The sequence below is a fragment of the Malus domestica genome, chromosome 03, assembly GCF_042453785.1.
Source record: "Malus domestica chromosome 03, GDT2T_hap1".
Lineage (NCBI taxonomy): Eukaryota > Viridiplantae > Streptophyta > Magnoliopsida > Rosales > Rosaceae > Malus > Malus domestica.
In genome coordinates, this window is record NC_091663.1 from 30,115,258 (window position 1) to 30,140,389 (window position 25,132).

A 25,132-nucleotide genomic window follows, 5' to 3' on the forward strand; every position below is an offset into this window, starting at 1 on the left:
ACATCCATAATTACGACCACATGAACAATGCATCAAAACTGAGATTCTGAGTTCTCGGGTTTTCGAGGGTTTCACTTACCAAAAATGGTATGGATAAGCTTCTGGACTTGCAATGGGCACAAAGATCACTTCCCCAGCTTCGATCTGCGACTGGAAGTGAAGGTTTGAAGGTTGTCCGTATAGGTTGTATGAAAATGGTAAAAAATCCGAGAGAGGGAGGAGAGAGAGAGAGTACACGGGAGAGGGATAGGTATGTGTGTGTGTGGTCCTAGTTGGTTACCAACCAACAAAACAAAGGTAACAAGCGTAAGTCTTTTTCCAAAAACTTAGGAAATATTAGAATTGTCCAACTTAAGTACATAATACACACAACACACTTTAACGTCCAAGGGTAAAAATCGTCATTTCACACCATCGAAACTAAATATTTCGGGACAGGCTGTGACACAAATGGTAGATTGTAAATTGTTAAATATTACGGGAGATCGAGATAGATACAGATCGGATTCGCATTAGAATATATAAACATTATTCCTTTCTGTCTTTGTGATAAAGCATCATTTGAGAACAATTGGTTTAAGTTGGGGACTAGGGATTTACCATGCCAAAAATGTACATAGAGCCTAAAACAAGTGTAGATAATAATAATTAATTGGATAAGTAGGGCTCACTAATTCTTGATTTAATGGTGTACTAGAAAAGGTGTTAGCACGATGTTGTGGGTTTTAAAATTGTACAAAATATGTTGAAAGTATTAAATATATACTATAGGCAACACTATTCATATGCATGAGGAAGTTTATTACAATTCTATCTACAATAAGGAACAAAATAGGTGTCCAAGGCAAGCTTCAAAACATTTGCAAGTTTAGATCACTGTTAATTATAGAGTGCCACTAGTAGCTCCTTTCATCCTCCCTTATATTTAGGAGCTCTTGGATAAATCTCTATCTTAGAAGGTGGATAGGGATCATGATTGAGGTTGCTTTTTTGAGTCCTCCAATAGTTAGGAGCTCAATTGACCCATTGGAGTTGCTCTTATTCATGTAATTCACTTGAAATGGTTTGTAGTTCAAATGATTGATAAAGTCTATTTCAATCCCTACATCTAATATTGTTATAGTCTTCTACCCCAATACAGCTACAGTGTACAATAAAAAAAATTGTCATGTAGTGCACCAACGATACTGTGTTCTAATAATATTTATCACTACTTATAAGTAAAAATTTCTTAAATCAAATCTCATAAGTAGCGGATACAATACGTAACTATAGTTGGTCGTATAACGGCTCAACACAAATCCCCACCCCAACATCTTTGTATGTAAAATAAAAATTCTCATAACGAAACACAGGTCAACTTATTCTAATAGCTAGGTTACTATATACAAAATTCATCTTTTATTGCTCTAAAAAAAAATTTGTAGCTCAAATAATTGAGAGTATGAAAATTGACAGGATAACATTTCTCGAAGCAAGATGCTTGGGCTTGGGATGCCCAACAAAGCAAAACAAGTTTGGGCCAGGCCACAAAGGTTGAGGGTGAACCAAAGATTGTTGGATCCGGAAAAGTAACCCAAGCCCAAAACGGAAAACATTACTTACCCGCCCGCACGCCGTTGCCTCTCCCCGCTCACTCGTCTCGTCACCATCGTTGTAAACCCTAAACCCTAGTCCTCTCGTTTGCAGAAGCCTCCCGGAGCCCCCGAATCTCTCTGGTAAGAAATCGGTCGCCCAAAACCCTAATTAGGTTTCCATTCCACACACATGTTTGCTTATATTTATGACTAACTCTAATTTTTGTATGGAAGATTAGATTTTTCCAGCAAAAATAATGGGGAAGAAGAGAAAGCACAGCGATGCCCTGGCTCCAGAAAAGAAGGAGGAGGAGGTTGCGCCGGAGAGGCGGAAGCGAACGCTTTCCGGTTGGAAGGAGAAGAAGGACGACGACGAAGTAAAAGCGAGTGAATCGACGGCAGTGTTTAGGAACAAAGAAAAGGTCTTAGTTACTTGTTCTCGTCGCATTAGTTACAGGTAAAATTATTCAAGTTCCAATTTTTTTCTCTGCTTTGATCTCGCTCGCTCGGTGTTGTTTTTATTCGAAACCTGAAAGATTTTTTTTGAAACTAATTCTGTAATAATTGTAAAGATGTGATCTTTAGATGAATTTTGGTAACTATTTTTCGTTTATATGATATATTCGTCTATGAATTTATGTACGAGTATATATACTTGCGTGTGAGTGTATAAATGTATAAGTTTTATATAATTATATAAATGGTTATAAATTATATACGCAGGTATCGGCATCTGATGTTGAATGTGGTGGACCTATTGCCTCATTGTAAGAAGGACAATAAGGTGGAGTCTAAATCAAGTAACGGTGCAACTCTTAACGAGCTGGTTGAGCTAAAGAGTTGCTCTTCCTGTATGTTTTTTGAGGTCAGGTTTTTTTGTTGTTTCTTTCTGACCTTGTTTAGCATTTGTTATTCAATATTACTTTAATACTGCCAAAAATTTGATGCGAAATATATAAGCACACAAATTAAACCCTCTTTTTGTCAATTGTAGTAAAGTTTGTAAGTAGGGATCGTTCTAGGCCGGGGATTAGGAGGGATTGCTAAATCACTTGGAAACTGACTTGAAAACGTAAAATCAAAGTTTAAAACACTAAACTAGACTCAAAGAATGCAAAACTATACTTTAAAACACTAAAACAAACCAAAAGACTCAAAACAGCACCTAAACACTCAAAACTGCCTTAAAAACACAATCTGGGCAGTTTTGAACACTAAGGAAGAATTTGAACGAAAATATGTTATAACTTGACTCAAGACACTTAAAAACACAAACTAAATTGATTTCTAACTAATATGACTCAACAAAATAAAGGGGGATTGATTTTAGACGAATTTGAAAACAAAACAAGAACTTTGTAAAACAAAATCGGTTTTAAAACGAGATTGATCAAATTGGATGGATGAGAAACTAGCTAAGGGGTTATTCTCCACACATGTTATACTTGCATACAAAATGATTTCCAATTGCTCTTCGACAAACCATGAATACTCAACGCCCCAAATTAACCGTGAATTGCACTAATTAACCCTCAGTTTTTCCACAAGTTATTAGGTTGGATGATTGCATACGACAACCCAAAACATTCCCTACAAGTTCCCTACATGAATTGCATAATAGAGATACATGCAAGAATCATTAAGTTCTATGAAAAACATAAGCATTGACGATGCACTCGTTACTATGAATTGCATGAAACTTATGCCAAAAATTTACTTAACACGATTGTGATCAACAACCTTTACTACTTATGAATATAAGTTCATAACGATTAGGTGAAACTTCCTTATATCCTAGCATCAAACTTATGCATGAAAATTAAGCGTGCACTCTCAACCAACATACACAAATTAGTTTTAATTCATAGAGATAAGTAAATTAAATTCACAATTCATGAAACGCAATTGGAAGTAATCAAATCATATAGCAAGCATAAACATGGTTTTGAATCCCCCCTAGCCAAGGGGGGTTTAGTTCCTCATACTCGCAATTACACAAAGATAACTTAATTTAAACATTGAAATCAAAGATAGAAAACACCTATAAACGCTCCAACACTCCCAAGGCTTGGGCATAGGCACGGCACAAGATGTTCCTTCTCTTTCCTTCCTTGCAAGTAGCGGCACTAGAGGTTTTGGACGGTTTTGGGTGGTTTTTATGGTGTAGAATGGATGGGGAATGGTATGGAAAGGTTTAGGATTGATGGGTGGTGTGGCTAGGGGTGGTTTTTGGCTGAAATTAGAGAGAATGGTGGTGGGAAGTTTCGGCTAAGGTAAGGGATCAAAATCTGTTCTCTTTGATGAATATGGGAGGTGGTATTTATAGGCTTGAGAGAGGACCACTCCATTTCCTTTGCATGTGCAGCTTGTGTGGGTATGAGTTGTCATGTTTCCCCTTTACATTTATACACACATGCTTCATCATTTCAACCACAAAACACACCAATTTTCTGCCCATGCCTTGTGCTTTTCTTCCACTTTGCATGTGGGTTTGCTGCCATGTTTCTTTGCTTTGCCATTACACTTGCACACACACATGTTCTTTGCATCATTTCAACCACAAAACGCACACATTTTCTGCCATGTTTCTCCTTTACATTTACACACACATGCTTCATCATTTCAACCACAAAACAACCCATTTTATGCCTATATGTGTGTGTGTGTTTCCTTTGCCCATGTGTGTGTGTTTCCTTTGCCTATGTGTGTGAGTTTTTCCTTTGCATTTGCACACACATGTTCTTCATTATTTCAGCCAACAATCCACCCATTTTCTGCCCATATCAAACTGTCCATGCCTTGCCTTTCTCTTTGTGTATGTGCTGTCCATGTTTCTGAATCTTTCAGTGTTATAATGCCCATAACTTCTTCTTGAAAAATGATATTAACAATCCGTAAATTGCTTCAGAAAGTAGACATCTGTAGCTTTCCACGCATATAAGGCACATTTTCTCATTCATTCTGAGCTGTTCGTAACATACTTTCAAAGTCAGCTAATCTGCACAGGCAGTTTTGACGAATTTGTTACTTAATAATTCACTTGTGCTACTTTTCTTTTCTTTGCTTGATAAATCACACAAAACACAAAAACATAGTAAATAGCTCAAAAATATAAGGAACTAACTAAGAAAAGACAAGTGAATTTTATGTAAAAAATATATAAATATGAGCTTATCAAATACCCTCACACTTAGCTTTTGCTAGTCCTCGAGCAAAATAAAGAAAACAAAACACAACCTAAACCTTCCAACATTTGCCTTAGGGATTTCCAACGCACATGACAAGTTAAAAATCATCATTCCCACAGATTTTAGTCAACTTAACACTTGAGCACATACTTAATCACATTCACCACTTACTAGTTCACATTTAACCAATTAAAACGATGTTTTGAATGTAGTAACATGCCTTAGAGAATTTGCTCAATTCCTTACAAAATAGCACTCAATTTTCACTCAGATTTTCTAACTACACACCCTATACTAGTTATATGTGAGAAGATTGATGTAAAGATGAAAACGAACGCTCACATATATGTATTACAAAGAAAGCGATTTCTGGAGTTATTAGGCATGTTTAGATATGATCTCATGAATGGAATGTTACTACTTAGATGCGAGAACCAGTGACATCATATGCTCATACCAAATTCAAACTCCACAAATTGAAACACATAACACTCAAGATTGAAGTCAAAGGTTGTAACGGGGCTTGGGGTGTTGGCTAACAAATGAAGGTAAGGGAAAACAAACGTTCTTAAAGCAATAGCAAATAAAGTAATGAACTTGAACTAAGAATTCACTTAGATTGCAGAAATCAACTTTTAGACATAAGGGAAAGATTTAAACAACTCTTAGGGTCAAATTCAACTTTTTTTTTTCTTTGCACGAATTTTTCTTTTCTTTTCTTTTCTTTCCACCCGTGCCTATGGCGCACTACTTACATGAGAAACACTTCCCCCACACTTGTTTTCTGCCAAACATTACTCGAAAGGAATTCAATTTGAATCATGCTTTACTATGCTTTAAGAACAAGGGTATGGATGGTCCTAATCTAGGCTAGGTGAGGATAACGTGGGTTAACAAAGAACGTAGGCTAACAAGGCTCAATGGGGTTAACTTAAACATATAATGAAGTAGGATACACGGCAATTTGGCTTTGGTGGTGGTAACTACACAACTTCATCTTGAATATGTGTTATGCAAATCAATATCATGCTTTGAATGAAATGGGCATGAGTTCTAGCATTTGGAACTAAATGATGAAGCGCCTTCTAAGTAGTAACCAAGCAAAGAATAATGAGATCATGCAACGACTTAGAAAACAATAATGCACAGATTATCAACTCTCCAAATAACGTTTAGGCTCAAGTCTCACAAGGTTGTAGCGTTTGTTTGAGTTCCTTCCTTCAAGCATGTTACAAAAACTAATTTTTCCTTTATGATTGCATGTGAATTCATAAATTATAACCACAACCAAGCATACACCAAAGAGTAAATCAAATGTTCATCCATGTTTATAACTCTCTTTAACAGTCATGTAATTAAAAACCAAATCCTCATCATTGTGTTGGAAGGTACCCTAAGACACAAATAATCATACAAAAACAACTTTTTTAGGTTTTTCAAAACAATTTTTCAAATTTTTATGAGATTTTCGGATTTTTATATCAAAACAAACTAAAACACTTCAAAACAGCTTAAAAACACTTAAAAGAGCAAGGAACAACATTAGAAGTAATGGGTGATAAACTCCTACGACTTTCATGCAAAACAATGGTTACCCCCCACACTTAAATCAAACATTGTCCTCAATGTTTCAAGCATAAACTCACACAAAAACAAACAAATAAACAAACAACGAATAAACATGACAAGTATAGCAAAGTAAACAAAAAAATAGACAGAGTAGAGTTTAAGAACGCAAATCTGGTTTTGGAGATAGATGATCTTGTTGACTTTCCACAGCTTTGATCTCGAACTGGTTTGGAATTCTGAGCGAGGAATATCAGAGTTCCTTGGTTTCAAATCAGACTCCTTCTGCTGGGATGATTTGATTGTGCAGTCTGCATTTTTCTCTGCTTGTTTCTTCTACACGGCGGGCAGGCACGAGGTAAAGGTGTTGGTCTGTTTCTTTCTTCAATCTTTCCAAGTGCCCACCTCTTGCTTTCTTTATCCTTGTCCCTAGCTGAGGATGAATTGGCAAATTGTCTCCACATGCTTCGAGGTATCATTTTCACTTCCCTTATGATGCGGTAGACGAAGCGAAAGCATAAGATGATGAAGATGAGTACTCGAAAGCAAGGCTCGGGAAGCAATCATGAAGGGGTTCCAGGCAGTCGGTTCTAGATCGAAACAACGACAAGGAGAAGAACAGGGAGAAAGCATGATATGAGATACTCTTGCTTTCAACCTTCATGATATAAAATACTTTTGCTTTGGATGAGTTGTTTGCAGAGGTACCCCAAGGAATAAGGAACACTGAGTGACTCGAGAGGGTTTGTTGGAAAGGTGTTGGTCTGTTTCTTTCTTCAATCTTTCCAAGTGCCCACCTCTTGCTTTCTTTCTCCTTGTCCCTAGCTGAGGATGAATTGGCAAATTGTCTCCACCTGCTTCGAGGTATCATTTTCACTTCCCTTATGATGCGGTAGACGAAGCGAAAGCATAAGATGATGAAGATGAGTACTCGAGAGCAAGGCTCGGGAAGCAATCATGAAGGGGTTCCAGGTAGTCGGTTCTAGATCGGAAGATTGATACCAAGTGCTGGCTGATTACTCACTTTCTCCTTTTCCTAAAACAATGACAAGGAGAAGGACAGGGAGAAAGCATGATATGAGATACTCTTGCTTTCAACTTTCATGATATGAAATACTTTTGCTTTGGATGGGTTGTTTGCAGAGGTACCCCAAGGAATAAGGAACACTGAGTGACTCGAGAGGGTTTGTTGGAAAGGCATTCTCGGAGATGACAGAAGGTTATGTATGTCTGCCTTGCCATGGAGGGTGAAGGTCGACATTTATAGGAAATAATAACCGGTACTGTTCTTTCACTCCTGTCGGCAACCGTTGGATGATTGAACAGTAAACTTCACGTGTTTTCTACTTCAACAGAAATCGTCGACAGATTTCCCGTGATTTCCTCAAAGCTGACGAGGCTGAGAAAGACAGATGGTTGGAATCGGCGCTTCGACAAATTGCTCGTGATTTTCTCAAAGCTTTCTCTGCATGTGACAAGTGCTGACGAGGCTGAGAGAGACAGGCGCATCTTCGCTATCTGAGATCAATGCTTCGACAAATTTTCCGTGATTTTCGCAAAGCTGAGTTTGCGTGTGACGGGTGCTGACGAGGCTGAGAAAGCTGACACTCTTCGATATCTGGAATCGGTGGTTTGTGAGCAAGCCCAACTTTTGAGAAAGCTGGCCCCTCTTCGATTTTTGAATTGGCTTCTTCGATTTCTGAGCTCGCCTCTTCGATCTCTGAAATCCCATCGCGTGTTGATTTTTATAGAGGTATGCAGGACGTTCAAAGCACACTTGAATTTCTGCCTATAAAAACTCCCGTTTTGCACTTCTACGATCTTGACTTGTCCGATCTCCTCTTTCTTTAACACCTCTGAAAAATGTCTGGCCCTTCCGACCGTCGTTTTGACTTGAACCTTGGTGAAGAGGCAGCCCCGCCTTCTCCAGACAACATATGGCGCCCATCCTTCATATCCCCTACTGGTCCCCTTATCGTTGGGGATTCGGTGATGAAGAATGATATGACTACTGCGGTGGTGGCTAGGAACCTTGTCACTCCCAAAGATAACATATTACTTGCCAAACGGTCTGATGAGTTGGTTGTTAAGGAATCTCTGGCTGTCAGTGTGCAGTGCGCAGGTTCCGTGTCCAATATGGCCCAACGCCTATTTACCCGAACCCGTCAAGTTGAATCATTGGCGGCTGAAGTGATGAGTCTCAAGCAGGAGATTAGAGGGCTTAAGCATGAAAATAAACAATTGCACAAGCTCGCACACAACTATGCCACAAACATGAAGAGGAAAATTGACCAGATGCAGGAATCTGATGGTCAGATCTTACTTGATCATAAGAGGTTTGTGGGCTTGTTCCAACAACATTTGCCTTCGTCTTCTAGGGCTGTACCGCGTACTGAAGCTCCAAATGATCAGCCTCCGCTGCCTCCTCCTTCTGGGGCTCTGCCGACTGCTGAGGCTCCGCCAACTATTGAGACTTCTCCTAAGCAGCCTTTGTGAAGGCTCCCTCTTGTAATTTCTTGCTTAATGTTCCCTTTTTTTCTTTCATGAAAATGAATGTAAGAATATCTTGCATATCTATCAATGTTTCAAAAATAAACCCACACCCAAAAATAATTAAATAAACAACAAAAATAAAAAATGACAATCATGGCAAAATAGAAATGCAGAAAAGGGAAGGTTTTTAGAAACGCAAAACCGATTGTGAAGCGATTCATAGATCTTCCTTATTTGAATACATGGGTTGCCTCCCAAGAAGCGCTTGCTTTAACGTCGTGCAGCCAGACGAAGAACGCAATTCAAAAATCGAAGAGGCGCCAGCTTTCTCAAAAGTTGGGCTTGCTTACAAACCACCGATTCCAGATATCGAAGAGTGTCAGCTTTCTCAGCCTCGTCAGCACCCCTCACACGCAAACTCAGCTTTGCGAAAATCACGGAAAATTTGTCGAAGCATCGATCTCAGATAGCGAAGATGCGCCTGTCTCTCTCAGCCTCGTCAGCACTTGTCACATGCAGAGAAAGCTTTGAGAAAATCACGAGCAGTTTGTCGAAGCGCCGATTCCAACCATCTGTCTTTCTCAGCCTCGTCAGCTTTGAGGAAATCACGGGAAATCTGTCGACGATTTCTGTTGAAGTAGAAAACACGTGAAGTTTACTGTTCAATCATCCAACGGTTGCCGACATGAGTGAAAGAACAGTACCGGTTATTATTTCCTATAAATGTCGACCTTCACGGCAAGGCAGACATACATAACCTTCCGTCATCTCCGAGAATGCCTTTCCAACAAACCTTCTCGAGTCACTCAGTGTTCCTTATTCCTTGGGGTACCTCTGCAAACAACCCATCCAAAGCAAAAGTATTTCATATCTTGAAGGTTGAAAGCAAGAGTATCTCATATCATGCTTTCTCCCTGTCCTTCTCCTTGTCGTTGTTTTAGGACAAGGAGAAAGTGAGTAATCAGCCAGCACTTGGTATCAATCTTCCGATCTAGAACCGACTGCCTGGAACCCCTTCCTGATTGCTTCCCTAGCCTTGCTCTCGAGTACTCATCTTCATCATCTTATGCTTTCGCTTCGTCTACCGCATCATAAGGGAAGTGAAAATGATACCTCGAAGCATGTGGAGACAATTTGCCAATTCATCCTCAGCTAGGGACAAGGAGAAAGAAAGCAAGAGGTCTGTCACCTCTTTCAGCAGATCCCCTAGCTCGGCGACTTGGGGGACTCCTACTACATGGTTTGTATCGCGCTTGACCAAACCTGAAACTACAAGTAAGCGTCAAGTGAAATTGATACATTACCTTGTGCATCTCCACCAGTTAAAGTTAAAGATACCACCCCTGGAGGGAGGAAGAGTACTTCCAAAGAAGATGCCACATCTACCTATGAGACAGATAAGGCAAGTGAAGACGATACCACACTTCGATACTTAAAAGTTTCGTGATTACGAGATCATTCTTCCACAATATTTCCTAATGTCATTTGTATTAAATCATTCACTTGTACTCACTAAAGGAGAGCTTGAACCTATATACTGTGTAAACCCTTCACAATTAATGAGCTCCTTTACTTCGTAGACGTAGCCAATCTGGATGAACCATGTACATCTTGTGTTTGCTTCCTGTCTTTATCCATTTACATACTTATCCACACTAATGACCGGAGCAATCTAGCGAAGATCACAAACTTAATATTTAAGATGATATTCTTTGGTGTATGCTTTTCGCAAACGATATAGTGTTGATAGATGAAACGCAGGAAGGGGTAAACGCGAAGCTTAACCTTTGGAGAGAAGTGTTGGAATCTAAAGGTCCTCGCCTAAGCCGATCAAAGACAGAATATATGGAGTGCAAGTTCAGTGCAAACGGAGGCCAAAATGAGTTAGGGGTGAGGATCGGAGATCAGGAAATACCAAAGAGCGACCGTTTTCGCTACCTAGGATTTATCTTGCAAAAGAACGGAGAATTTGATGGAGATCTCACCCATAGAATACAAGCTGGATGGATGAAGTGGAAGAGTGCATCTGGCGTGTTGTGTGACCGTCGTAGGTCACTGAAGCTCAAGGGAAAATTTTATAGGACGACAATAAGGCCGGCAATGCTGTATGGCATAGAATGTTGGGCGGTGAAGCATCAACACGTAGGTGTAGTGGAGATGAGGATGCTTCGTTGGATGTGTGGGCACACGAGAAAGGATAAGATTAGGAATGAGGATATCCGAGGTAAAGTAGGAGTAGCCGAAATTGAAGGAAAGAGGAGAGAAAATTGGTTACGGTGGTTTGGACATGTGTAAAGAAGGTCTATTGACGCTCTGGTTCGAAGATGTGACCACGGGACAGAGGTTCAGGGCCGAAGGGGTAGAGGAAGACTTAGGAAAACTTTGGAAGAGACCCTAAGAAAAGACTTAGAGTACTTGGATCTAACGGAGGACATGACACAAAACCGAGCGCAATGGCGTTCTAGGATTCATATAGCCGACCCCACTTAGTGGGAAAAGGCTTTGTTGTTGTTGTTGTTGTTGGTAGTTTGTTGATTTTAATCTTTGTCATCGTTTACATATTTATGGTTATTTGTTACCATTGGTTAAGGATATGGTTGATCTGTTTGTGTTAAATTTAAGTTGCATGATTTTTTAATTGAGTGGTTGATGGTTAGGACATATTGGTTGTTTGAGAGAGAGATAATAGCAAATTCAGGTTATTTGTTTTGTGTGTGCTGATGCGTACTTTATTTTGGGGGGTCTCTGATTACAGTGCAGGAAAGGGAAAGATCTGTATCTGTGGATGTCAAAGTGTCCCAATGGGCCATCTGTGAAGTTCTTAGTAAATGCTGGTAATGTTTCTGTTTTATTTATTTGCTTTTCATGAAGGATTGGCTTAATCTCAACTGGGGTTAAGTTTTTTCGAAAAAATTCTGATCAAAGAAAATTGTTTTGTGATTTATAGTGCACACGATGGAGGAGTTGAAGCTTACTGGAAATCATCTAAAGGGGTCACGACCTATTTTGACTTTTTCATCCAATTTTGATAAAGATGCCCACTGGAAGCTTCTGAAGGAAATGATCACTCAGGCATGTTCATTTTGCTTCCTCTTTTATGTAGTTGTAAACATTCTCCTGTTCATGCCCTGCTTGATTCTTGTGATCAGTTTGCATCGTTCATTTAGATATTTTTGAACTTTGTGCTACAGCATATGTTATTCTGTTTCTTATTAAACTTTCGTTCTCAGATTTTTGGCATTCCCAAGGAGCACAGAAAATCTAAACCCTATCATGATCATGTTTTTGTATTCTCTATCGTTGATGACCACATTTGGTTCCGAAACTATCAGGTACTATTTTTTTTTTTTAATTTATAGTATTTGTTGAACATAGTTGTGATATGACTTGCATCGTTTCATTTAATATTAGAATTGATTTTAGGGGGTAAGCTTTCTGCTCAAAAATATAAATTTTGGTGGCTTTACATTTTTTAGAGTTTAGATGCCAGTGTTGCCCTTGTGCTGGCAGTGTAGATGCTCAATAAAAGAAAATGTGTTTCATGTATGATGTTATACTTCTAAAACTTTTCATTTGCACCATACTGTAACTGTAACATTGTTTTCTCCACTTAGGATGCTATATTATTTACCAATCATTCATGAATGTATGAAGAGTTTGATAGTTTTCTTTAGATTCCAGCTCATTTGTCAAAATTTGTTTGTGTCTCTTTGCAATATCGCTGCCTTTTAGTAGCCATCTGAAAATAACAGTTATTCAAAACCCAGAAATTAACAATTCTAGTTACCATTTTTTTTTGGTCAAGGATTAGTTACCAAGAATTGGAAGGTATGTAGACATCACCCTTTAAATTGGTTTGTTTCACTTTTACGGGATATCCCAATATTCTCAACAAGTAGTCAAAAGGGTTAATAAGTGGATGGGGGAGGAATAGTAAGGGGGGATGAAGGAATATTATGATAGTTTATCTTTTTGGTGGATATCTTTTTAATGGATGGCTGACCAATAACAGCCCTATGAATTAAAATTGGTGGCCATTGGCAGTCCCAATTGTACTCTACACCCCCACCCCCACCACCCACCAAATACCACATTTTTCAAGCCATCCCCCATCCTTCCCATAATACTCCTAAATCCCATCCTAATCTGTTTAGTTCGCTTTGAATGGATATGAGTCCATGGTATAAATTTTCATTCAGGGCCGGTCACTAGCCTTCCTTGGGAACCCTTGGAGGCTAAATCTGGCCTCTTGTGTGAAGCCAGTTAAGGGAACCCAAGGCACAGCCTCCGTTTATCTTTTGGCTCTTTAAAAGTTTATTTTAAGGAAAACTAATGAAAAGGGCTTGAAAACTTTGAGTTTTAATGAAAAGGACAAAAATGTGTTGTAAGTGAATAGTATCGGATTGACTTTTTAGAGTAAAAATGTGGTTTTTCGTTAAAGTGAACAGTATTGGGAGCTTTTCGGTAAAGTTCCCTATTTTAAGCAAGTATATAGTTGGTTTATTAGTTTACTGAAGTGTGGTTGGGAATTGCTTGATGAGTGCTGACAATAGTGCCAACCTAAGTTTCTTGTAAAACAGTGATGAAGCTAAAGCTAAGGTATATATAATAATGCTACATGAATTTTTTAAATGACCACCGTAGTTTTCTGGAGGCATAATGCATATCAAAATTAGGTTGTGCAGCTTCTGCAATAGAAAAGGCTTATAAAAGAGCATATGTCAAACCATCCATGTTCTAGAAACAGTGTGGTAGTATTTTCAAGTAACTTCTGAATTATGATTTGCCTAATATTATACTTCGTATGATTTTCTAGTACCATATTATGTTTGTGTCTACGCAGATGCACTATTTGTTTTCCATATATTTGTAAAAATGACGTTGTTTCTAGAAAATATCGCTGCTTTTTATCTTGACCTTTTTTGCTCTTTAAATTGCAGATATCAGTTCCTCATAACGAATTGGATAAAATAGCTCGAGGAGGCTTAGATAAAATGACCCTTGTTGAGGTTCGTAATGGTGCTTTTCTCCTTAGTCTATATATTAGAGTATCTGTGACGTTTTAACTCTGAACTGGTTGTATGTATGTTGGACCGCAATGTTTCCTCCTTAGTCTATACCATTGTATCTGTGATGACATTTTAACTCAGAGAACTGGTTGTATATAGGTTGGACCGCGATTTTGTTTGAATCCTATCAAGATATTTGGTGGCAGCTTTGGAGGTCCAACACTATATGAGAATCCATTTTACATATCACCCAATCAGGTTAGATATATACATAGCACATTGAATTGTTGATTTCGTTATCTAATTATTTGTGTTCATGGATGAGCATTGATCCTCGTGTCTAACGGTTTGTAAGAGAGTTTGTACTGACATACGAAAGAATGGCCTGTCCCGTTAAATCAAGCCAATAAATGACACTAGATTTTAGTTCTGTGAGATTGTATTTTTGAAACGTTTGTTTTGAGGTTCTTGGTAAATCTAACCATGTACGATCATAACATCGTTTACTGATGGAATCATTTTGTGATGCTTTCAGATTCGAGCAATGGAGAAAAAGAAGAAGGCTGGGACCTTTGTCAAGAAAGTCAAAGCAAAGACAAGGAGAAAAATGCATGAGCTTGAAAATCCACTGGAGCCTGATGAGTTTTCTGAGATGTGGAAGGAATGAAATTTTTCGTACTACTAGAAATCAAAATTTAAAATTTTAACTCATGTTGTATCGTTTAATCAAGAAGGCAGATTTTTTTATTACAACTGCCCATGCTCTTTCAAATTCTGCCTGAACTTGATTACCTTATATATGCAAGTTGGCTTTGTTTCTTGCACTTTTGTGCATTTTGGAATTTTTTTTGTTAACAATATTTGCGCAATTCAGCTAGACTGGAGAGATGAAGTTGCGTCAACAACTTCATCTTGTAAATTGGATTAGAATTTTTAATTCGCCATTACAATTTCCGTTTTAAATTCAAAATTTCTTGAATCCAATTTCTTTAATCCCAACAATTTAAAATAAATTGTACGTAAATTGTGAGATTTTTAAATTCGATCCGAATTTTTGTGAAATGTTCCAAATTTACACTAATCAAAAGATTCCAGAGTTGATTACAACTTACGTGCTTTTTTAAAAATTGCTGTCTAAAGAAGCATTTCCACATCAGGGTGTTCTAAATTTTATGTTGTCACCCATGTATGAATTATAACTTTGCTATCAGAGATTCATAAGCAAAAGTGCTTATGAGTGCTCGTGTTTCCAAGAAAAGCATTTCCAAACTGGCCTCGAGTAAAATTTCACTTTTAGGTTATGCTTCAACAGAAAAAGAAAACTTTCATAAGCCAAGTGAAAACTTCAAGCTCTACATATTGAAAGGAAAAAACTTCTACAAGCTGAAATGGTAAAAAATTAGAGAGACAAACGACTAAATAAGACCAAAGTTATGCTTGAGCCGTAGTGGTGAGTGACAAAGCAAAGCACCGATGACACTTTTCGTCCTAATGGGAGGCCCAATCAGTCCAGTTGGCCTCACTTCCGACACGTGGTATGCTGTTGACCCTTGTGTATTTATCCACTTTGAAGTTAGCCCCACACATTGCCCCTTCACTATCTACCCTTGGCATTGCCTTCATCTTGTTCATTGGATGCTCAAAGCTCATCAATCCTCCCTCACTATGAAACATGCATCCTACACAACAATTGCTCAAAAATTACAAGTTAGAAATTATAACAAATGCAAGTATATCGTCTAAATTATTGCAATTCGCTAAAACCTCGACCCTACTTGATGTACAAGTAACATTGATCTCAAGTCAGATTCATTTTTTAAACATAGGATCTCAAATGCGAGATAAAAGCGATAAACAATTTGTTACAAATCCCCTGTAGACCTAAACGTAGTTTGGTTTACCATATAAGCAAAGCTTTTAGCATGAGGTACCTTTTGGGAAGGGAGCAAATGATTTAGCACAACCCTCTTTTATGACCTCCAATTCATCAGAAATTACCACAGATCCATCCGCTGCAATACCCCAATAGAGCTGCTCTCCACCATCAGAACCCTAAAATCACAGCATACAAAATTATCAACTTCATATAAGATCCTTAATAGAATGATCCATTTAATTTTTCCAATTCAAAATTTCAAAAATCTTGCAGATAAAATTAAGGTAACTTAAAAAATGATTTCCGCAACCCTTGTTACTTTTGTTCAATAACTTTTCTATAATTTATTCAATTCAAAGAGAAAAAGGATGTACATGAATTATTTTCCTCACATACCAGTGCGGCAAAGACATTGCCACCTTTGCTGTCATAGACAACAAAGGCAAAGCTTCCATCAAGATCTTTGACAACCTGATCAGCTGGGTACGGACCGCGATCTCGAAGGGTTCTATAAGCTTCAATCACAAACATGGCCTCATTCGTGCATTTTGTTAGACCATACTGCTTATTCAGTGAACACAGATTGTTCAAGCTCCCCAAAAACAAGCAGTATATGTCATCAAACCCACAAAACAACCTGAAATTTCACCAAACCCCAAAACATGTTAATTGCTTTGAAATTTAAAAAAAAACGAGGTAATGGTAAAATTAATCAAGATTAACATATTATAATTTGATTTGATTGGAATATTTGTTAGCACTCCAAAACCCTAATCCTGCACTTTGACACGTGCAAGAAGTGAGTGTTAATAAAAGCTCCTGAATCTGTTAGTTTACCTCGGGTGTTTTGAGTAAGAGCCTTGGTCTGGCTTGACGTAAGCAAGGACAGCAGCATGGCCAAATCCCATGGAGAAGGAGTTGTGAGGATGGTGGGAGAGGAAGTCTGTGAGAGTCTCTTCCGGGTGCTTAGGCTTCTTGCTTCCGTTGTAAGAGGCAGGACTGTTTAGCTCCTCCGGTGGATGAGCAAAAGCCTTATGGAAAATGGCCAACATTTTTCCCGATCAAAACTAAATGCTAATACCTAGTTTATGATCTTAATATTTTATTTTTGTTTTGTCACTTTTATAAGTGGGGTTTTTGGGATGCAGTGGATGCAATGAGTGAGGCTGGTGGCGGGTTTATATAGTTGTTGGGGCGTGGATCTTAGTGAGTGTGTGATGGATAAGATTCTCGTACTTCTAGGTAGTCTTATCCTTTTCGGGTGGCGGTATTATATATACTTTTTAAACTACGATCATTCCGTAAGAAATCTCGTTCACACATATAAGTTTATGTTGACGTAATGATAAAACGTTTAAATGTAAATATCAACTTTATTAGGATAATAAGACGTCATCCATGTTTTATTAATCATAATTCTATGGTCTCGTTTGATGTTTAAGATTGGTCTGATTTTGACAACTCATTGATTTTAATGTACCTTGAGTATAAATTTAAGTGTTAATTTATATATATTTGTCCAAGTGAAAATATATGTAGTGCGACACTTATATTTTTATTCAACATTCATTAAAGGGTAAATTACATAATAGCCCATCAGGTTTGAGGTCTATTACAATCTCATACAACATCTTTAAAACATTTCACTTTCGTACCTCAAGTACTATTTTATTTCAAAATAATACATCCGTTATATTTTCCATCCATTGATCAGTTAAGTGCTGACGTGGCTGCCAAATGTATGCCACGTGGCAAAAATAATAATTTTTTATTTTTATTTTTTGAAAAATCTGAATCTTCTTAAAAACATAAAAAAAAAAAAAAAAAACCAATACTTAGAAAATGCAGAACCACCCTCGCAACCTCTCCCTCCCAACCACCTCCCTCTCCTCCACTCTCTTCACCTCCCCTCCCATAAAAAAACCCACCCCACCCCCACCTTCCCCTAGCCCTTTCTCCTCTTCACCCCCACCCCCTTTCTCCATTCTTTCATCTGTAACCTCACCCACAACATTCCAACATATTCAAATCATGAAATTAAATAACAATTTTCTCAATTCATACACAGAAATCCAAGAGTTTGACCTTAGGGACAACAACCACCATTCCTTGAAGCTCTGGAGTGAGGACGACAGAGACTACGACAAACATCACAGTCGTGATGCCGACAAAAAGCGATCGTCAAAGGACTCCGATTACCACCACCACCACCACCGATTGGACCGCGATTCCAAGCGCGAGATCTCTTGCGAGCCCTGAGACCGCAAATCTCGTCGTGAACGATAAGCGAGCCGAGCGACGACGATCGGGATGTCTCACGCAACCACCATGAACTGTCCTACGAGCCGAGGGTCGATAGGGAAGGGAGCAGAGAGAGGTCTAGGCATCGGGAAGCGAAGCACAAGAGGTCAAAGGAGCGAGAAGAATCGAAGTTTAGATGGGATTGGGGTTTTTTTTTCCTCTAGGTTGCAGGTACGGGGGTCAGGGGAAGAAGATGAAGATGGGGGAGATGAGAGGGGGGCGAAGGGGACGACGAGAAGAGCCTTTGCGAGGTTGGGTGAGGTGGGTCGTCTGGGAGAGGGGGTGTGTAAGTTTTTGGGTTTTTGTGTGTGGGTGTGGAGGGAGGGGAAGGGGGGTTCAACTTTTGCTTTTGCTTTTAATTTTTTTAAAAATTTTTTTTTTTAAAAAAGATTCAGATTTTTCAAAAAATAAAAATAAAAAATTATTATTTTTGCCACGTGGCATACATTTGGTAGCCATGTGGCACACAATTGGCAGCCACGTCATCACTTAAAGAATCAATGGATGGAAAATGTAAATGAGGTATTATTTTGAAATAAAATAGTACTTGAGGTATGAAAGTGAAATGTTTTAAAGATGTTGTATGAGGTTGTAATAGACCTCAAACCTGAGGGGCTACTATGTAATTTACCCTTCATTAAATCTAGTAAATTGTCCAAATGGTACCAATTATATACATAAAACGAGCCTTATAATCATTATGTAATATTGAGTGTATACCTGGATGACTATATTATAACCTTAATTTTTATTGTAATCCATGAAACTTAACATTTAACTGAGCACCATATGAAGTATGAAAATAATTAAAAATGATATGTGATTTCGCAACCCGCACTAAAATATTTACTTTTTTAATTAAAATAAGGGCAGAATTTCCATATATAAAAGCTATTTTTGGCCCCTGTTGTTTGCAAACTTGCAATACCATGGGAGCAGTAGCTGCATAACTTGACTTGTTGTAAGCAGAAACGAGTATATTTTGGACGGTTCTTTGAATTTAATAAGTTTTGAGATATTATTGTCTTCACCTTTTCTTTTTCCTTTGACAAGGAATTGAGTTGCGTGAGAGCTTGGTAATTGTAAGGAATATTTTGTTCCATCAACTCTCGAGTTACAATTTTATAGCTGAAAATCAGCTATCATTGGTTTTTTGGGAGTTTTTTTAGTTTAAGTACTAATTATACTAAAATTTTTAGCTAAAATATCATATTTTAATCTGGGTACAATGGAAAGATCAACAAAAAAATTATAGTTGTACTATTATAATTCAAAATAATTACCGGATTGCTAGTCAATCCTATCATGTTTTCCGACTAGTTTAACTTTTTTCAAAGATCGACCCATCAATTCTTCCCGCGAACGGACGATCAGTTTTTTCGATCTAAAGGTCACTGCCCAATAGTGACTTTCAAAAAATACATGTGTAGTATTGATTTTTCTCATTCGTTCTTTTAATTTTTATTTTTTGCACCTACATGTGAAGAAACAATAAACTCACATAATAAACATAATTAAAGATAAAAAAGTTAAATTTCTATTTTTTTATGTAATTGTTGAACGATGAATTGAATTTTTTTCCGACATCAATGATGGTGAATTTTGGACAATGGCGACGGTGCCTGTGAGTCATGTGTGTAAACCTTACTGTAATATAATGAAGAAGAAGAAGCAATGAAGAAGAGAAGAACAGAGAGTTTTGAGAAGAAGAAAGAGATAGAGAGAGATTTCAATGATCAATACTCAAGAATTTCATTACATTTACTGTTCGAGATCATTACATACTTATATTCTTTTTCATACTAAAACTAATCTCTTAAGCTGTCTTGTAACTACCTAATCTAACAACCTTTCTTATCTAATGACAAGTGGCATCTTATTAATCATTGGATCACTATCCTCAACATCCCCCCTCAAGCTCAGGAGATGAGCAATCGAGCATGAGGTTGTTGCAGTGCATCTGAAATAGTGGAGCAGAAAGTCCCTTGGTTAAAATGTCAACAAACTGTTCACTAGACATAACAAATTGAACTTGAAGCAACTTTTTAGCAACTTTTTCTCTCACAAAATGGATGTCCACCTCAATATGTTTAGTTCGCTGATGCAAAACTGGATTACAAGATAACGCTATCGTAGACATATTGTCACATAAGAGAACAGGTGGAGTAGGAATTGAAACTTTGAGAAAATCAAGTAGTTGTTTAATCCAATCAAGTTCAGCTGCAATAGTTGATAAGGCTCTGTATTCAGCCTCTGTGGATGACCAAGAGACTGTTTGCTGCTTCTTAGAAGACCAAGAGATGAGATTATGACTAAGAAAGACCACAAACCTGTTGTTGATCGCCTGTCATTGGGGTCACCAGCTCAATCAGCATTTGAAAAAGCATGTAAATCCATAGAACCTTTCACATATTTAATCCCAAGCTTGACAGTACCCTTAAGATATATGAGGATCCTTTTTATTGCAATATAGTGTGATTCCATAGGTTTGTGCATGAATTGACACACATGATGCACTGCAAATGCTATATCCGGCCTTGTAAAAGTTAGATAATGTAAAGCACCAACTATACTTCTGTAAAGTGCAGGATTGTTGAGTGGTTGCCCATCATCCAATAGCAACCTATTATATGGTAAACAAGGTGTTGCATAGAATTTAGAGTCTAACATCTCAGTTTTTGTAAGTAGATGAGTAACATACTTTGCTTGTGATAGAAGCAAACCATCTGCCTGTTTGATAATCTGAATCCCCAGAAAATAATGTAGAGGGCCTAAATCCTTGATTTCAAACTATTTGGTTAATGCAGCAATAACATCATTGACAACAGAGATAACATTCCCAGTAATTATTATATCATCCACATATAATAGTAGAATCACAACTGAAGAACCAACTTGCTTCACAAAGAGAGATGAATCTGCATAAGTTGTATCAAAACCAACAGATGGGAGGAAGCTAGTGAATTTTTCATTCCAAACTATGGGAGCTTGCTTAAGACCATACAAAGACTTATGGAGTTTACAAACATAATCTGAATGACGAGAATCAAGAAATCTAGGTGGTTGAGACATATAAACCTCCTCCTGTAAAATCCCATGAAGAAATGCATTCTTCACATCTAATTGCCTTAGTTTCCAACCAAAATTAGCTGCCAAGGCCAACACAAGTCTCATAGTAGTTGGTTTAACTACTGGACTAAAAGTTTCCCCATAATCAATGTCTTCTTCCTGATTAAAACCTTTAGCAACTAGCCTAGCCTTATATCTCCCAATAGTTCCATCATCATTCTTCTTAATCTTGAATACCCATTTACATCCAACCAAGTTTTTATTTGGAGGTAAAGGTACCAAGGTCCATGTGCCCTGAGAGTATAATGCATACAACTCTTCCTTCATTGCATGGAACCAAACTTCACTCTTTAAGGCTCACTTGTATGTGGCGGGTTTGACCATTGATAAATCTACTCCACCATTCTCACATATTACTGCTAAGAGAGCCATTTTCTTGGAAATTCCACTTTTTGAGCGAGTTTGCATTGGATGCAAGTTTAATGGAGGAATAGGAAGAACCACTTGTAGTCTCTCCGGTTGGAAATCAGGAGTCACAAGGATAGTAGAGGAGGATGAATGTTCAATTGCAGTAATGGATTGTGGTGAATGTTGTAGTACTGGAGGATCGAGACTGGTGATATGGAAACAGGTAGTGGAGAATCTGGTGGTGTTGAAAGTTGTACTAAATGAGGTTCATGAGAACTAGAGTATGATGACATGACATTTGATGAGTTATTCCCTTTTGAACCAGAAAAGATTGAAATTTTTTTCCTTTGTATTCACCCCCACCATCACTTTGTAATGTTTTAATGGATATAGAAAATTGATTTAACACAAACTGATAAAAGGCAACAAAGATGGAACAAACAACTGCTTTATTATTGATAGGAAAAATCCAACAGTATTGTGTACACTCATCTATGAAGGTAACATAGTATTTAAACCCTTCTATAGAGAGACAAGGAGTAGGGCCCCACACATCACTATGAACAATCTTAAAAGGTGTATTAGATTTTGACAAGGCAGAGGCAAAAGGCAATTTACTAAATTTTACCTCTAAGCATGTAGAACACAACATTGGAGAAGAATCTGGTTCTATATGTATGTTGGATTTCTTAAGAATAAGAGAGACTATAGAGTTAGAAGGATGACCTAATCTGTTATGCCATAGGCAGGAGCTAATTTGATGACCAAGATATGCAGCAACTGGAAAAATTTGTTTGGGGTATGCAGGTCTTGTAGGTATAGGAATGGGGTACAATCCATTATTATAGAGGCCTTTGAACAGTACTTCCCCTGTGACTTTGTCCTGAATCCAAAAACAAAAAGCATCAAAGATTAGCCAACAGTTGTTGTCAAGGCATATTCTATGTACTGAGAGTAAGTTTTGAGTGAGTTTAGGCACATAAAGCACAAAATTCAGCTTTAATTTGTGAGCAGAAGTTTGTAAAACAGTAGAGCCCACATGAGACACACTCAGACCTTCACCATTAGCAGTCTGAATCATTTATGTGGATGGATATGGTGTAGTTAGAGACAAATTGCTCAGATCAGTAGTCATATGGTTGGTAGCACCTGAATCAGTAAGCCATACTTGCTGTGAATTCACTTGTTGTCCCAAAGTTGGTGTTGAAGCATTAACATGATACACATTCATAGATGGTTGAGAAGATGGACCATTTGAATTCCTGAAATGGAAAAACTGAGCACTATGGTTTCTTTTTCCACAGATTTGGCAACCTGAAGCCAAGTGACCATATTTACCACATATTGGACATGGTGACACTTGAGAATTGGATGAAGAATATTGACTTTGTGGAGAAGAACCAAGAATCCCTCGAGTGGAATTGTTGTAAAACTGTTTGCCATTGACAAATTTAGAATTAGAACTATACTGAAATTTCCCTTTTCCTTTGTTCTTATTATAGAAAGGTCTATAACCAAAGGAGTTATAACCAGATGAATTACCATCAGAAAAACCACTTGATTGATCTCCAGAATTGGAATTAGTCCCAAATTTCGACCCTTTATCATTAAATTGCATATCCGTATCTCGAGCTACCATAGCAGACATGAAATGAGTAGCAGATACATTTGCAAGCATTGCTTCCTTAGCAAGTAGTTGAGATCTGAGATCCTTAAGAGAAATTACATTATCTCTTCCTCTAATGATAGAACGAATAATATTGAACTCAGCAGGTGAACCATTTAGAGTAAGGATTACTATATCATCATCATCAAATTTCACAGCCGCAGCAGATAAGTAATCTCTAGTTTTTTTATCCGTTGCAAATATAAAGAAATTGAATCATTACCCTTTTTGATATTCTGAAGTTCGGATTTTAATTGAAAGATACTGGTACGAGTCACTGTGGAAAATTGTTCTTTTAGGCGATTCTAGATATCTTGAGCACTTGTACTACCAATAACACATGAGACAACAGGTGGTGAAAGGGTAGCAGTGATCAATTGCATAAGTGCTAGATCGTGCATCTTCCAAATCTTGAAATCCTCAGATTTGACTTGGGTGGATAAAGTGCAAGAATTGACCTCTGAACCATTAGATGCCGCAACAAGAAACCTTGAAGGACAAGGCATGGACCCATCAACAAACCCCATAATTCCATGACCTTTGAGCATCAATTGAACTTGAAAAAATCCAAGTCAAGTAGTTGGATTCATCAAGCTTGGCTGTCACAGAACTAAAAACTGTGGAGATGAGAGCCGTAATCGAAGACTGGACAATCTGTAGTTGAGAAGATGTCACCATTGTTGAACAATTCGAATTTCAAGATCTCATAAACTTTTTAACAAACACTTGGTGTGCAAGAAATTAATTCTTGCCTAATCAATGCTGAAGAATAAAAAAAAAAAAAATCAAAGAACTCGAGAAAAAATGAATTAGGATCAGAGAAAGAGGAAAGATATAGAGCGGAAGCAATAGAATCAAGATCGATCACCGAGCGATTAGCAATTCCGGCGATGATACCATGTAAACCTTACTGTAATATGATGATGAAGAAGAAGCAATGAAGAAGATAAGAACAGAGATAGCTTTGAGAAGAAGAAAGAGAGAGATAGAGAGATTTCAATGATCAATACTCAAGAATTTCATTACATTTACTATTCGAGATCATTACATACTTATATTCTTTTTCATACTAAAACTAATCTCTTAAGCTATCTTGTAACTACCTAATCTAACAACCTTTCTTATCTAATGACAAGTGGCATCTTATTAATCATTGGATCACTATCCTCAACAATGTGCAGGGAGACATATAAATGTTTTAGCCCCACACATTGTGGCTTAAGTTAAATAGAATAAGTTGAGTTTGATAGTTTTCTTAAAATTAGTATTTTTTTTCGTTAAACCTATGTTCAACTTAGTATTTAATTCTATTTTTTATTATTTTTAGTAGAACGATATCATTAGTAGGTTAGACAATCAATTGTTAGAGGAAAAGAAAGCCATGAAAATCGAACTCACATCAAGATACACATACATATTTACTTTCTGCCACTACGGTACATACATCCCTATTTGCTAGAAAGGCGACCCTTATGTGGGATGCTTTGAAAAGCAATGATTTCTTGAGATATCAGTAGAGATAAGTGTTCATTTCTTGTGATTATATTGAGTATAAAATTTGGCTTTTTGACAATTTTTTATTTTTTTGTCGAACAATAGATTTGTTATATTAATGTTAATTATATGTTTGATGTATGCTCTTCAACTTTGTGGTTTATATATTGTATCATGGGCTATTACTGTCTTACTGTTGGACTACTAACATTTGGGATAGCACTTACATTGGGTTTTGTCACAAGAAAGCTTACATATAAATTCTCCACCCATATGAGTGATGATCGATGAGGTATGTTTTTTTTGTTTTTTCAATTTCATTACTATTAAGAGGATGGGAGAGGGTTGAAAATTATTATAATAATTTATAGTAGGGGTGGTTTCAAATTCGGGATTCATGAAGGGAAACCCAACACGCTATTCATTAAGATGTTGGACTACATGCAGTGGTGGATTTAGGATTTGAATCTGAAGGGTCCCAATGT

At 37.5% G+C, this 25,132-nt stretch overlaps 2 protein-coding genes across 3 annotated transcripts; one reads left to right on the plus strand and one right to left on the minus strand.

Moving 5' to 3' along the window:
• Window positions 1-1,578: 1,578 nt before the first annotated feature.
• Window positions 1,579-14,657, plus strand: LOC103430416 (ribosome biogenesis protein BRX1 homolog 2-like). 2 transcript variants are annotated; one of them, XM_029100219.2, is made up of 9 exons: window positions 1,579-1,718; window positions 1,817-2,034; window positions 2,301-2,442; window positions 11,580-11,658; window positions 11,772-11,896; window positions 12,055-12,156; window positions 13,765-13,833; window positions 13,993-14,091; window positions 14,369-14,657. In XM_029100219.2, exons 2-9 carry the CDS (start codon window positions 1,835-1,837, stop codon window positions 14,498-14,500), a joined length of 948 nt encoding a protein of 315 aa, XP_028956052.1. In that variant the 5' UTR covers window positions 1,579-1,718; window positions 1,817-1,834; the 3' UTR covers window positions 14,501-14,657. The 2 variants fall into 2 exon arrangements, with proteins under 2 accessions (XP_028956052.1, XP_028956053.1); XM_029100220.2 differs by having other exon boundaries at window positions 1,616-1,718; window positions 1,812-2,034.
• Window positions 14,658-15,094: 437 nt separating this feature from the next.
• LOC103430408 (stem-specific protein TSJT1-like) lies at window positions 15,095-16,932 on the minus strand. Its single transcript, XM_008368549.4, has 4 exons — window positions 16,547-16,932; window positions 16,106-16,346; window positions 15,765-15,885; window positions 15,095-15,512 (listed from the first exon to the last, which is right to left on the minus strand). Exons 1-4 carry the CDS (start codon window positions 16,759-16,761, stop codon window positions 15,322-15,324), a joined length of 768 nt encoding a protein of 255 aa, XP_008366771.1. The 5' UTR covers window positions 16,762-16,932; the 3' UTR covers window positions 15,095-15,321.
• Window positions 16,933-25,132: the final 8,200 nt, after the last annotated feature.